Raw genomic sequence first — 13,421 nt, 5'->3', positions numbered from 1 at the left:
TGATTGGTACCCATCAGTCTTGTTGTCTAATGAAACACCCGTTTTTTTCACATTCAACATCAGATCCTCTTGAAATGACTATTGTTTAATGACCTTAACAAAAATCTACAAACAAGGTAGATGTTTTACTGCATTTTGATGTGGCAATTGAGAACTGATGGGTACCAATCATTTTGATACACCCTGTAAAACAATTTGAAATTACTTGGTACTTGGTAAACATGGGTAAGATTTATCTTTCCCCCAGAGAAGTCGTGTTCAGAGGGCCGAGCTTTCGGAACTCTAGCGAGTGCCATCTTCATAGCGAAGAAGATGACACTCACTAGAGTTCCAAAAGCTCGGCCCTCTGAACACGACTTCTCTGAGGAAAGATTAAATCTTACTCACACTGTAATCATGGTAATACTGACGCAGATATTTCACTAACCAATGCTAACGGATAGTCAGCAGACCAAATCACCATCAGCAAAGTACATTTTTACAAAAAGATTGATGAACGTAAATTACGTTATCCTTTATTCAATGTCACCAACTAGAACTTTAATTACCCATGCAACAATACCATAAGCGAATTTGCTCGTCCATTAACTTTTCAAAGTTGAAATACTTGCACAGACGAACACGCCCATTTCCGCCACCGTTTACAATAAAAATCTACAGCATATCACCACTTTTTATTTTGTTATTATTACTTTATTGTTCAATACTTCTCTGAGAAAATAGTTGTCCATAGGTGAGCCCAGAATCATACACTCTAGAAAGTGAGGAACACATTTTAAACTAGAAAGCAAATCATACTTCTACGCTAAGAAGTATAAATTTGCTTTCTATTTACGTTTACCGCTACGTATGAATATACATCATTACATTTTAAACTGCTTTCGAAACTATGAATTTTGAAATATTAAGAAAACTGTGTTGAGAATCAAGACACAGTAAATATCGATCGAATCAACAATGTTTTAAAAGCTTATTCAATGATCCCAGCGAAAGTGTAAAAAATAAAATAATGTATGATTGCTAAACGTGAAGGATAATTAAAGTCATTGTCATTAGGTATTTTTGAAATGAAAAAGTTGGCAAAAAACAAGAAAATAGCAATATTGACATATTTGAAGTCACATTCAAATACATGGCCATTAGAGAAATTATATTTTCATGTAAACATTAGGTATTTTTGAAATGAAAAAGTTGGCAAAAAACAAGAAAATAGCAATATTGACATATTTGAAGTCACATTCAAATACATGGCCATTAGAGAAATTATATTTTCATGTAAAATGTCCCATTTTGTCTTTAATACACATTCCACTTAATTTTGTTTAACCACCAGCAGGCTATGTTAGCACGTCTCGAACTCCCAACAAAGATGTCAAAATTTGAATTCTGATGATTTTTTTCAATTTTCCGAATGAGCAAACAGAAGGTGCGCGTGCGTGCGTAAAAAACATTTCAATTTTTGACTGTTAGTAATATAGTACCGTCCCGAGAGTACCGTGAGAAAGGTTGATCATCATTATGATGTATTCAACATTCAACGTAGGCCTATACTATTGTACTATTGGAAATACAAGAAATGGTTTTGGCCGGGGGTTTTGGTAAAAATTAATATGATGGAATGCATTTTGAACATTAATGTTTATGACATTTATGACATATTGTCGACCGAAGCATGTTTTGAAGTTCTAAAGAAAAGAAATGTGTTGCAGACTTCAGTATAAAAAAAGCTATTGATCGTTGCGATAACATTGTCTGACTCATTGATACAATACAATTAATTAAGGGATGAGTCTATAGGAATAACGACCAAACAAAGAAATTCTTGTTTAAGCCGTAATATTGTAGTCTTTCAACCCTTTCACAACTTCAGCTGTGTAACTTACAAAAATTCCCGCTAAAAAGTGTTTTTTTTAATTTTAGAAAATACATTAATAATCGCATTGGACTTTTCGTACTGATCGTACTATAAGTGACCACCAGCCTATAATGTTCTAATCACACTATAGACTGGGATTACATGTGACGTCATTGCCAGGCAATTGGTCTCTATTGTTCCTTGTGAGGAAATATGCCCACGCAGTCAGGGACCGTGCTTTTAAAACTCCCGCCAGATCACAATAAGGCCATTGAACTGCGTAGTAGCCATACGTACTCATTGAAGTATAACGGTAGCACGTTCCCTTACCGACTCATTATTAATGTGTGGAAAGGGGTCAGGGACGGCATTCTGATCATTCTAATCCTTTCTTTTGAGGTCAATAGATAAAAGAAAGGCCTTGAACACAGGTGCCGAGTTGTAGATAATATTTAATCATCAAAGCTGATGGCATAAGAAATTTCGAGGAGGCAGCGCTTATTATTTCTTGTAAACACAATCTAATGTGGTACTCACTACATGTAGAAGGCCGGGCGGGTCTGCAAATTAGTGCATGAAGCTAGTAAAGATATAGCTTTATGTTCAGTTTAATCAATTAAGCTTAATTGTCTTTAAGCGCGTGCGTATGTACACCAGCGCCATCGAACTCCAGCGAGTGATGCTGCGCCTAATAAAATTCGTTTCATATCTCTTTCCCGCCATGAGTGTCGCAAAATACATCATCTCCCCGGGGAGTACAGAGTTATGTTCATTGCATTCTGGAAAACGGACATTTCGGCTGGTGCCTTCATCACAAAAAAGGAATCCCCGATCATCACGATAATGGCGCGCGATCACGAACACCCGGCAAGCGGCAGAGCGTTTCAACCAATGACAAGTCTTGATTATGTCCGTTTGTCTGCAATGCGCGTGCGCCACGCCGCTCATTGCAACCGGCATGGTAGTATGAAACCAGCACAGACTCGGAGTAAGATATCTTACTCCTCTGTGGAAACCAGCTTTATACTGACGTGACCCCGGATGTGACGTCACTGTCACATCAGGGTGAAATGAAGTCTCGGTACCAGCCGAGTTTGTGCTCCTCCGTCACCGTTAGTGACGGAGGAGCACAAACCGGCTGGTACCAAGACTAGGTGAAATGGTATTGAACAACGCAAACCAGCCAAATTTGTCATAAGTTTGAATAGCCATTAGAACAACCGTGAATATAGTGTCAGAAAGTCTTACACATCTTAGTATAACCTTGTCGTTTAGTGTGATACTGAATGCAGCGCCATATTTGGAATATATTCGTACACGGTGTGGGCAAATAGTTGCTCAAATGTAGGCTAAGTAGGCCTAAATCATGAAAATCGCTTAATCGGAATAATACTAACCAGTAACGGACACTGAGACAGCACTACGTTTGAAGTTTGAGGTAGTAAAGCTTTTCCTTGTTATAAAAAACAAGGAAAAGGCAGTCATTTTTATCACAACGCGATATTTAAAAAAAGTACATTTTGAGAGGGCCTACGCTGGTTCTTTTGATTCTAGTGTAAAATCTGTTCATCACATGTAGTCCGATTTGGTATCTATGGTCTCATCAAAGTCTTGAGAACTCTTTTTTGATGTTATGTTGGTTAACAAAAACGATACTGTTAAAAATAGCGGTATTTATGCAAGCGACGTATCTATTGTGTAAAATGCATTGAAAATTGTCGGCTAAAGAGGGCATCAATTAAAATCGCGAAGAACAATAGCAACAATAACTATCTACATTCCAAGCGGAAACGCTTTTCAAAAACATACCACCTTTTTCGGGCAATCGCTGAAACCGAAATATGAAATTCCAGGCCATCTGTAAAAAGTGCGTGAGCAGAAATGACCATGAACTTGGGTCACCGAAACAAGTGTTTATATTGGTGTCAGGCCTATCATAGTGATACAACAATTAGCCCCCAATAATGGCTTTCATTTGAACCGTTATTTGTTAAACTGCGATTTTTACTTTTTGAGAAATCAATGAATGTATCAAAAAACTTTTCGAAAGTCGATTTAAAATGGCATAACCCGTTAATACCGAAATAAGTACAAATAATTGAATAGATTTCACCAATAAAAAATGATAAAATTTGAAGTAAAAAGCCAGTGAATTGAAAATTATAATCTACAGTTTGATCTACTATTGAACGCAACCCTGATATGGTAGAGGGCTGTATCTTATAATCACTTCAGTAACAGGTAACTTCCTTTTGCAATAACATTCACATCTCCACGCGGGAGTCGATTGCAGACGACAAGTTTAAATTTTTGTTTAATTCAAAAATTTCAGAATTGTAAATTTTCATTACCATATTTGGAATCAGCATGTGAAATGCATGAAAATGAGTACAAACAAGCCTAGTATTGGTTCAGTCGTTTTTAAGGCTGCTCTTGATATTTTGAGAAAATATCTCAAAACTTGTGACTTTTTATGTTGAAGCCGAAATCGCTAGAAAGAGGAACATCCCAGCAAACACAAAACGTTTTCGACATCATTTGCAAAAGGTTATAAAAGGTTGTCAGTAAACGTTTAAATGTCGGGTTATATAAAGGGTATATTAAGAGTATAAAACGTTTTCATAACCTTAAAAACATTTTTGATAATTTACTGCTCAGCAAACAAAAATGTTTTACAGAAAATGTTTAAATGTCGGGTTATATAAAGGGTATAAAAACGTTTTAATAACATTCCAAAAACATTCTTGAAAACTTGATACAAAACATTCTAAACAGAATGTTATTTTAGTTGAAAAAATATTTTGCGAAAAATGTTTGCCCAAAATATTTTCAATAACGTTTTCATGACGTTTATATAACCCGACATTTAAATGTTATTAAAAGGTTTTGAAAAAAACATTTTAATAACATTTCTGTGTTTGCTGGGTTCAAATATCTTAACATAATGTTATTTCAGTATTGACACAATATTTGGCAAAAATGTTTGCAAAAATAGTATACATTAACATTTTTGAAAACATTTAAAAATATTGTTGTAGTGTGTTTTCATACAAAACGTTTTAAAACGTTATCATGACCTTTATATAACCCGACATTTTAATGTTATTAAAACGTTTTTACCTAAACCAAAAGCCAAAATATAACTTATTAAAAACGTTTTTAAAACGTTTTTGTGTTTGCTGGGATACTTTCTTTAATTAACCATATTTAATATGGCTGAACATAAGATCCAAAAAAGATCCAAAGTTTTGTTCCTAAGTTGGAATTAGTAAATATCGTTACATTGCATTGCATGCGATTAGAAAACCAGGTATTCACATTATTATGTTTTGATGAATACAAGTGTGTGAAAATATTGGATCTAAATCATAATAATGATAACATTAGATGCTTTATGCTCAATCTTTATTGGTCTCGTTATGAGTTTAAAAATATTGGACTCGACTACGTCTCGTCCAATATTTTAGAAATCATAGTTCGACCAATAAATATGGGCTCAATCGATCCAATTTTATATAAAAATGAGTCATATAAAACATTAAAACCACCCACATTTATTAACAACATGATTTAAAAATAAGAAAAATGGCAAACCATTTATCATTCATTCTGCAAGTCATTGACATAATGTTATCCAATCTGTAACTAATGAGTTTAAAATTATGAGAAATTACTTCTTTATATTTTACTATATATTTCTTGTTGCCATGGTAACGTAAGAATTATACAAAAAATGACGAATCAACCTGACAATAATCGTCGTATCAACTGCAAGGGGGTTGTTCCAGTTGAAATGGGCTATTCCAGAAAATAGATGCACACCCCCTATAGAGGAGTTCGGATATCCGGACTTTTTGTCCAGTCGTGACTGTTGGAAATCCAGACTTTTAAAGTGCCCAAAGGCAAAAAAATCCGGCAGAAAAATAGTTTAAAATCAGAAACCCTTAATTTGAGAGCTCTTTTTCAACATTTCCGTGATTCCTTCATTTGATTGGATTTCCAAGCTTTTTCCAGTAACATTGGCAACTGGAAATCCAGTCGTTTTCAGAAAGAACACTTGGAAATCCGGACATTTCTTTGATTGAAAAGTTACTCCTCTAAATAGGGGGTGTGCACTTATTTTCTGGAATAGCCCAATCCATACCCCGTATGGAAGATATCGCCTTATTCTTCCACACGGTGCCGGTGGTGTAGATTTCAAATGGGATCATCCATTCAGGTAACCCTAAACCCCCATTGAAATTCACACTCCGTATTTGGAAGACTAATGTCATGTCTTCCAGGGGGTGTATGGATTTCAACTGGAATAGCCACAATTGTAACTCCATGTTTTCAAACAGCCTTTTTAAAATATCTTGCTACTGTTGACTCTATCGCCAGTCTATAAATATTGAAACTTTATTACAGCAGAGAATGGGTTATAGTATGCGGCTAAACGCGAGGTTTGAGTTAATTTTTATCTCTATTCTAGATCTAAGAATTGACACAAGAGTGGTAGGATATTTCCTATTTCTAAGCTTTCCTCAATCCTCGTATGGGGAAGCCAACAATTGGGCCAGCCGGCTAGAACAAGACAAACTTGCGGTGGCAGTATTTATGTGCTTGCAACCATCACTATTTTGGTTGTGCGCCACTGGAGCAGAGAGTTGCGCATTTGACAACCAGAAGCTCGCTCCACTGAGCATTTCTGGGCACCGAATCAGCGAACTTTTGAACTCAGAAGCTCTCAGAGTTTCAGAAAACGCAGACGAGTGAAGAGGTCTATGGAATTGGAATTCACTGGTAGCAGACTCAACTGCATGGAGAGGCTCTTACAAACTCATCAACCTTTTTAATCGGAATATGATGATCTCAAAAAACTTCTTTTGCGGTGAATAAACGTGTGAATGAGTAAAACTTCATTAATTGAATTTTTTGGATCACTCAAGCGGAGATTTCATCTTTCGCACCGGACGGAATTATATTTTCTTCGAGAGGATTACCCTTCACAGTACACCAGTAGAAAACCTGACTTGAGGCTATTATTTAAAGGCTAAGGGATTTCCCCTTAAGCCATATCATATACACTAAAGGGATTCCTATTTTGTAAACGTGCCAATTGCAGATAGGGAAAAGTGGTGACTAACTACCCGCATCGGAAGATATGTTATAATCAGTAGTGCTATCAAGTTGATTTTAGCCAATGGTTGATTGCAGCAACTTGAATTGGATGGTTTGTGCTACCAAATTAATTTTAGCCGATGGTTGATTGCAGCAACTTGAATTGGATGGTTTAACAGTTGTAGAAACACTATAATTGAGTTTATACCACTTCTAAGAACTTCTTTCGGATACAAAGGAGATAAAGCTAGCAACTACACGATGTGGAATAACCGATGGACGATGGATCTACCCAAATTGAAACTATCTACTCTTCTACCAGTTAGAAGAAGTGGTACAGCATCATCACACATAGGATTTATTTTATTTGTTTATATTTGTATATTTGTATGCTCTTCATCTCTTGGATGTAACTTAATTAACGATTTGGATACCTGGGAAGTGACATCAGTGGAAGAGAGAACTTCATTAGCAGATGTTGTTGTATCTGGTAGAGTTTTACACCAGATTCATCCATCGAGACGAAATGATACCAACTTTATGTACGCTGCTGATGTGAAAATATACAATATTTACAAAGGATTTCGACATTTTACCAATGTTTCTACTCTAACTTCAGTAGAAACACCTAATGTGTTTCGTATCGTAGGATTTGGTGAGAGGAAACATTGCTTTATAGAGGCTCAGGAAGATCAGGAATATATTTTCTTTTTGACGTCGTATACTGTACCAAATAATGTACCAGGCTATGAAGGATATATGAACGGAATGGTTGGATTATCGGCTAAATATGATGATTATTTCGGAGCTGGCGTGAGATTCAGTAAGAAACACGAAGAAGCGGTACTAGCTTCTTTAGGTAAGTCATAACGATTCATCAACAAATAAGCTTAATTTGCATAATAGGCTAATTATTAAATAAAATCAATGATGTTAACAATTTTGAAGAACAAATTGGAGAGTTGATAAGAAAAGAATATATGAATTTGGAGAATCTTCAAGTTCCAATCATCGTAATTTTTTTGATCAAATCTTGCTTGAAATGGTATTAAAATAATCAAACATATCATTTTGATAATATCGTACGTAACAATGGTAGGAAACACCGTTGACTGTATACAATAAGCTAGTAAGCACGGTATTATATTCATTTAATCATTTAATAATATTTGACCAAAAATCATAATTGCTATTGTTCTACTAAATTGTGGCACTATCAACCTGTACAATGTATACCTGTGCTTTAAATGTCCTCATGCATTTTCGGCAAATGGTCGTTGATCAAAGAAAAATAAACTTTAAACAATACAAAGGAATTTACTCGTTCTGTTAATAAAAAACAATACACCTGTCACGGTTAACTAAAGATATTGTAGAAAAGACCTTACTTCGTACTTCGGTAGATATATGTGTTAATATTAAACAATACAATTGTTATAGTTACAATTACTTCTGTATTCTATTCATAAGCTTTTTGGACGATTGGTCTTTTCTGTGTGCTTAAAATAATAAATAGTATACGATGAAAGAACATTCCAATTTCTGGGTGTTGAAATTAAACAAAACTTTTCTTATTGTTTAGTTTTTTGCTGTGGTTATAGTAAAGAATATTCAAATTTTTGGGTGTTAAAATTAAACAAAACTTTTCTTATTGACTAATTTTTGTTGTGGTTAAGAATATTCAAATTTCTGGGTGTTAAAATTAAAGAAAACTTTTCCTATTAGTTCTTTGCTGTGGTTAAGAATATTCTAATTTCTGGGTGTTAAAATAAAACAAAACTTTTCTTACTGTCCAGTTTTTTGCTGTGGGTAAGATTTCTGGGTGTTAAAATTAAACAAAACTTTTCTTATTGTCTATGTTTTTGCTGTGGTTACCAAAGCTCTTCATTATTTCGAAAGTTTACTCGGCACAGGTAAACTAGCACTAGTTGGAACGAGACAACTGTTGATGTTGTTGTTACACTATAGGCCCTGTTCTATTAATAGGTGCTATGTTGTGATAAAATGTGACAGACTTCACTATTTTGAATCACTATGTTATTGTATTGAATGTTTGCTCTTTTAAAAGCACACATTACAACAAAATAGTGAAATATTTCCCCCGTAATTGCAAGGGAGGGACATATATAAATTATGTTATTGCAAAAACAGTGACTGCTCTGTTCCGTAATCTTATGTTATTGAATATAGTACCTCTTAAGGGATCCAAAATGAGCGTTTATTGCGTTTCGACAGTATTTTTTGTGGGACATGAGAGCACCTCAGACCTATCGAATTGCATTCTGAATACGAAGCATGTCTTTCTGATATCAAATAATTTTCATTTTTTTAAATCACAATATAATACAAATTTTATGACAAATTATAAAAATTTGATATTTTTCAAATTTTTGATATATAACAGTCCTCGAAGTAAATTATATAAATCTAATGATATATTTTAAAGTGTATGTAGGGAGGAAAAGCCGACGGTCAAATGAAAATTTTGACCTTTCATATTGAAGATATGGATTTTTTTCCCAAAAGACCTAATTTTTTTGGTGTTTTGGGAAAAAAATCCATATCTTCAATACGAAAGGTCAAAATTTTCAATTGATCGTCGGCTTTTCATCCCACCTACATACACTTTAAGTATAAATCATCAGATTTATAAAGTTTACTTCAAGTACTGTTAAATATCAAAATATCAATTTTTAATGATTTGCCATAAAATGTGTATTAAATTGCGAATTTCAAAAAATCAAAATTATTTGATATCAGAATGACATTCTTCATATTCAGAATACAATTCGATATGTCTGATGTGCTCTAATGTCCCAAAATAAATACTGTCCAAACGTTCATACCCCAGTCCTTAACTTTATTCTGCAAATATTTGCGATAAATTAAACTCAAATTGAAACCGCGATTTGAACAACTGGTTAAATCACACCTTATATTGGACAATTATACATTTGTTATTTTAAACCTTACGCCTGGTTCTGTAATTTATATTATTGAATGTGCCTTACTATTTACTGTTTATAACAAGCTGTAAATATTATTGGTGTTCTTATAATAATTCGTGGGTGCAAAATTCAATTATGGCTGGGTATACCATAAGGTAACAATGCATTGGCCTTTGTTGTCATGGTTGAACACCATAGCGGGTAGTGTTTCATTTTCTCAAAAGTTTCTCATGATTTGTAAGAATACCATTTTAGTAACAATAGACAATGCATTATATTGTCTTGTTTGCTTACACTGTGTTTATTCTTATATATTATATTTGTTTCAAGTTTGTACATCATTGTATTCAGTTATGTATCTCTTGGTAATTAGCGTTCCACACAAACACTAAGCAAATAAAACAATGTCACTTATTGTTATAACAAATCATCTATTTAATTTTGGCTACAATTCACCATGTTGACACACAAGTTTTAAAATATATTTGAAGGTATTTTCAGAGAGATTTTAGAGGCAGGGTTTGGGACTCATCGGCAGAGTGTGAATTATCAATAATTTTAATTTTAACAATTGATTTAAAAATATTTCAAGTAGCCGAGCTAATCAGCCTGCTATTTATATAGTATATTTTCTATAAGCATTTAAAGGACCAAGCAAACACAAAACGTTTTACAGAAAACGTTAAAAATGTTGGGTTACGTTTTTTGACCAAACCCAAAACGCCTTTATAGCACGTTTATAACTTTTTAAAAACATTTTTGAGATTGCTGGAGAATCTCTTGTCTAAGCATAATATTTATGTTATCGTAATAATTCTTTGTTATCCTGTAATACCAAAATATATATAAGAAAATACCACAGTTTCAATTTATGCTCGTCTTTATCTGAAGTGTTTAGGTTTTGTGGTCGTTTCTGTTAGTTTTTGCACCGATTAACATATAAAATAGAAGAAATTGTTTAAAAACCTTGGTTAAACAAAATATGTTGTTCATTTTGACCACGAACACTGTGGTAGGTATTTATTGTATTTACCCAAAGGTAGTCTTATAATTGCCTATGCATATGGAATTCATTCGATAAGTGGGTGTAAAACATGTTTTGGAAGATTTTCATAAAGTGTTGAAATTTCGTTCAGTTTTATAATATAGATTTCATTTTTGGTGACATACTTAAGGTGGTACTACACACTGATAAATTTGTGACTATTTTGCATTTTTCTCAAAAAATATAACACACTGTACTGGTAACAAAGGTTATGGAAACTATATGGGCAAGAAATCCAGTTCAAGACAAGCGGTACCGGTACATTATTTATGATAAGAAAAGGGGTACCGCTAGAATGTACCTCATTTCTTAACATATGTAATGTACCACTTGTCTTGAATAACTGAAATTCCAGTGTAGTAACTAGTTTCCTTGCCACTATAATATACATAAACTTTTGTTACCAGTGTGTAGACATTTATTGAGAAAAATGCAAAATTAGGCACAAAATTTATCAGGGTATGTAGTACCACCTTAAGGTACGCATCAATGCCGACATACATGACACGTCCCATCATTGAGGAGCCTACCCAAAAAGAAGCACATTTACCACAAATCAGAATGCATCGACTGAAAATATGGTCCACAATAACCAATACACAACATTCTGGACACTACTGGATGAGGACACCAAAAATCCCGAGAGAAGCTTTCAAAATATGGTACACAGAATCAACACCTCAAAGCTTTTAACTGGAGCTAGGTTAATAACCTGTGTTATCAATTAAAAGCTTTTGAGGAATTGATTCTTAGTACCATAGTTTGAAAGATTCTGTCAGGGTTTTTGGAGACATCATCCAGGATCATCCTTTATTGTGTACTACGGGACGGATGATGCCCTGTTTCAGTCTATATGTTTTCTGATTTTTAGCAAATGTGCTTCATTTTCTCCTTTGTAACCAAATATTACAATACTGATAATTTAAGGGATCTGGAATGAACGTTTGGACAGTATTTATTGTGGGACATTAGAGCACATCAGACATATCGAATTGCATTCTGAATACGAAGAATGTCATTCTGATATGAAATAATTTTGATTTTTGAAATTCGCAATTTAATACACATTTTATGGCAAATCATTAAAATTGATATTTTTGATATTTAACAGTACTTGAAGTAAACTTTATAAATCTGATGATTTATACTTAAAGTGTATGTAGGTGGGATAAAAAGCCGACGATCAATTGAAAATTCTGACCTTTCGTATTGAAGATATGGATTTTTTTCCCAACACGCCAAAAAAAAAATTAGGTCTTTTGGGAAAAAATCCATATCTTCAATATGAAAGGTCAAAATTTTCAATTGACCGTCGGCTTTTCCTCCCTACTACATACACTTTAAGAATATGTCATTAGATTTATATAATTTACTTCGAGGACTGTTATATATCAAAAATTTGAAAAATGTCAAATTTTTATAATTTGTCATAAAATTTGTATTATATTGTGATTTTCAAAAAATGAAAATTATTTGATATCAGAAAGACATGCTTCGTATTCAGAATGCAATTCGATAGGTCTGAGGTGCTCTCAAAAAATACTGTCGAAACACAATAAACGCTAATTTTAGATCCCTTAAGTGTGAAATTAAGAGTGACATTTTAGTCTAAACACGTAGTTGTAAATACCTTATCTTGTGTCAAGCCTCTGCATTTACTGACTGCAATTGTAGAAAACTGAAAGGATTTTTGGTCCTTTTATCCCCTTTATTGATTGAATTTTGCAATTAAGTATCTTTTAGGTGGTGCTGGGATTTAGCTGTTTCATCCGGCAGCTGGCAGAGCCGTTTTTTCAATTCAACAAATTTGTTGTATTTTTCTGACAATAATTCTATGTTGATCGTGGAAAGATATCCATTATTTAAGCACTCATGAATATAATTGTTGACAATGTGATCGCTATCCGTGTCAATCCAGTGTCTATCACAGATCCGTTATGAATGAACTTGGGATTTTCTGGAAGCCGTTTCAATAATGACAAACGTATATACACCATGGACCAAAATGGCCTCATCCCAATGACATAGTTCAATAACCTCAATTATACACTCGTAGTGCAAAATTTGACCTCAAGTTGCAGACTGCAGAGTATGAGTTTTTGTACCCAAATTTTCAAAGGTCATTCAATGAATGTACAAATGTATTGGGGTTAAAGAACTGTGTCCTGATAGATGCGAATGTTGTGGATCCTATAGTGTTAGCTACAAAATCTGGGGAGAAAATGAATTTGCTATTTATACCTTTAACTTGAAACTTCAACTCAACAAGTTTGCCTGTAATTTCCCACTCAAAAAGACCTTTTTCATTGATCAGTGATCACTGTCACTGACCATAGTAAATGGTACCATGCATGTTTACAAGACAGAAAGTTCAAGTTTGATGTTCTGTCCCAAAAGTCGGTAAATTTTACAAAGAATGCTGATAGTTCAAAAGTTTGAATTAGATTCCATTATATAATGAGTTTCTTCTGTT

At 33.8% G+C, this 13,421-nt stretch overlaps 1 protein-coding gene across 1 annotated transcript in view; it reads left to right on the top strand.

The window, feature by feature from the left end:
- Positions 1–6,486: 6,486 nt before the first annotated feature.
- Positions 6,487–13,421, top strand: part of LOC140142861 (uncharacterized) — a 129,787-nt gene continuing 122,852 nt past the window's right edge. The window contains exon 1 of the mRNA XM_072164882.1: positions 6,487–7,814. Coding sequence (XP_072020983.1) covers positions 7,217–7,814 — 598 coding nt within the window. The 5' untranslated portion in view covers positions 6,487–7,216. The remainder of the gene's footprint in view (positions 7,815–13,421) is intronic.

Source organism: Amphiura filiformis, chromosome 20, assembly GCF_039555335.1.
Source record: "Amphiura filiformis chromosome 20, Afil_fr2py, whole genome shotgun sequence".
Classification (NCBI taxonomy): domain Eukaryota; kingdom Metazoa; phylum Echinodermata; class Ophiuroidea; order Amphilepidida; family Amphiuridae; genus Amphiura; species Amphiura filiformis.
Note: the sequence above shows the minus strand (reverse complement) of the source record. Positions and strands in the feature narration are given on the sequence as shown.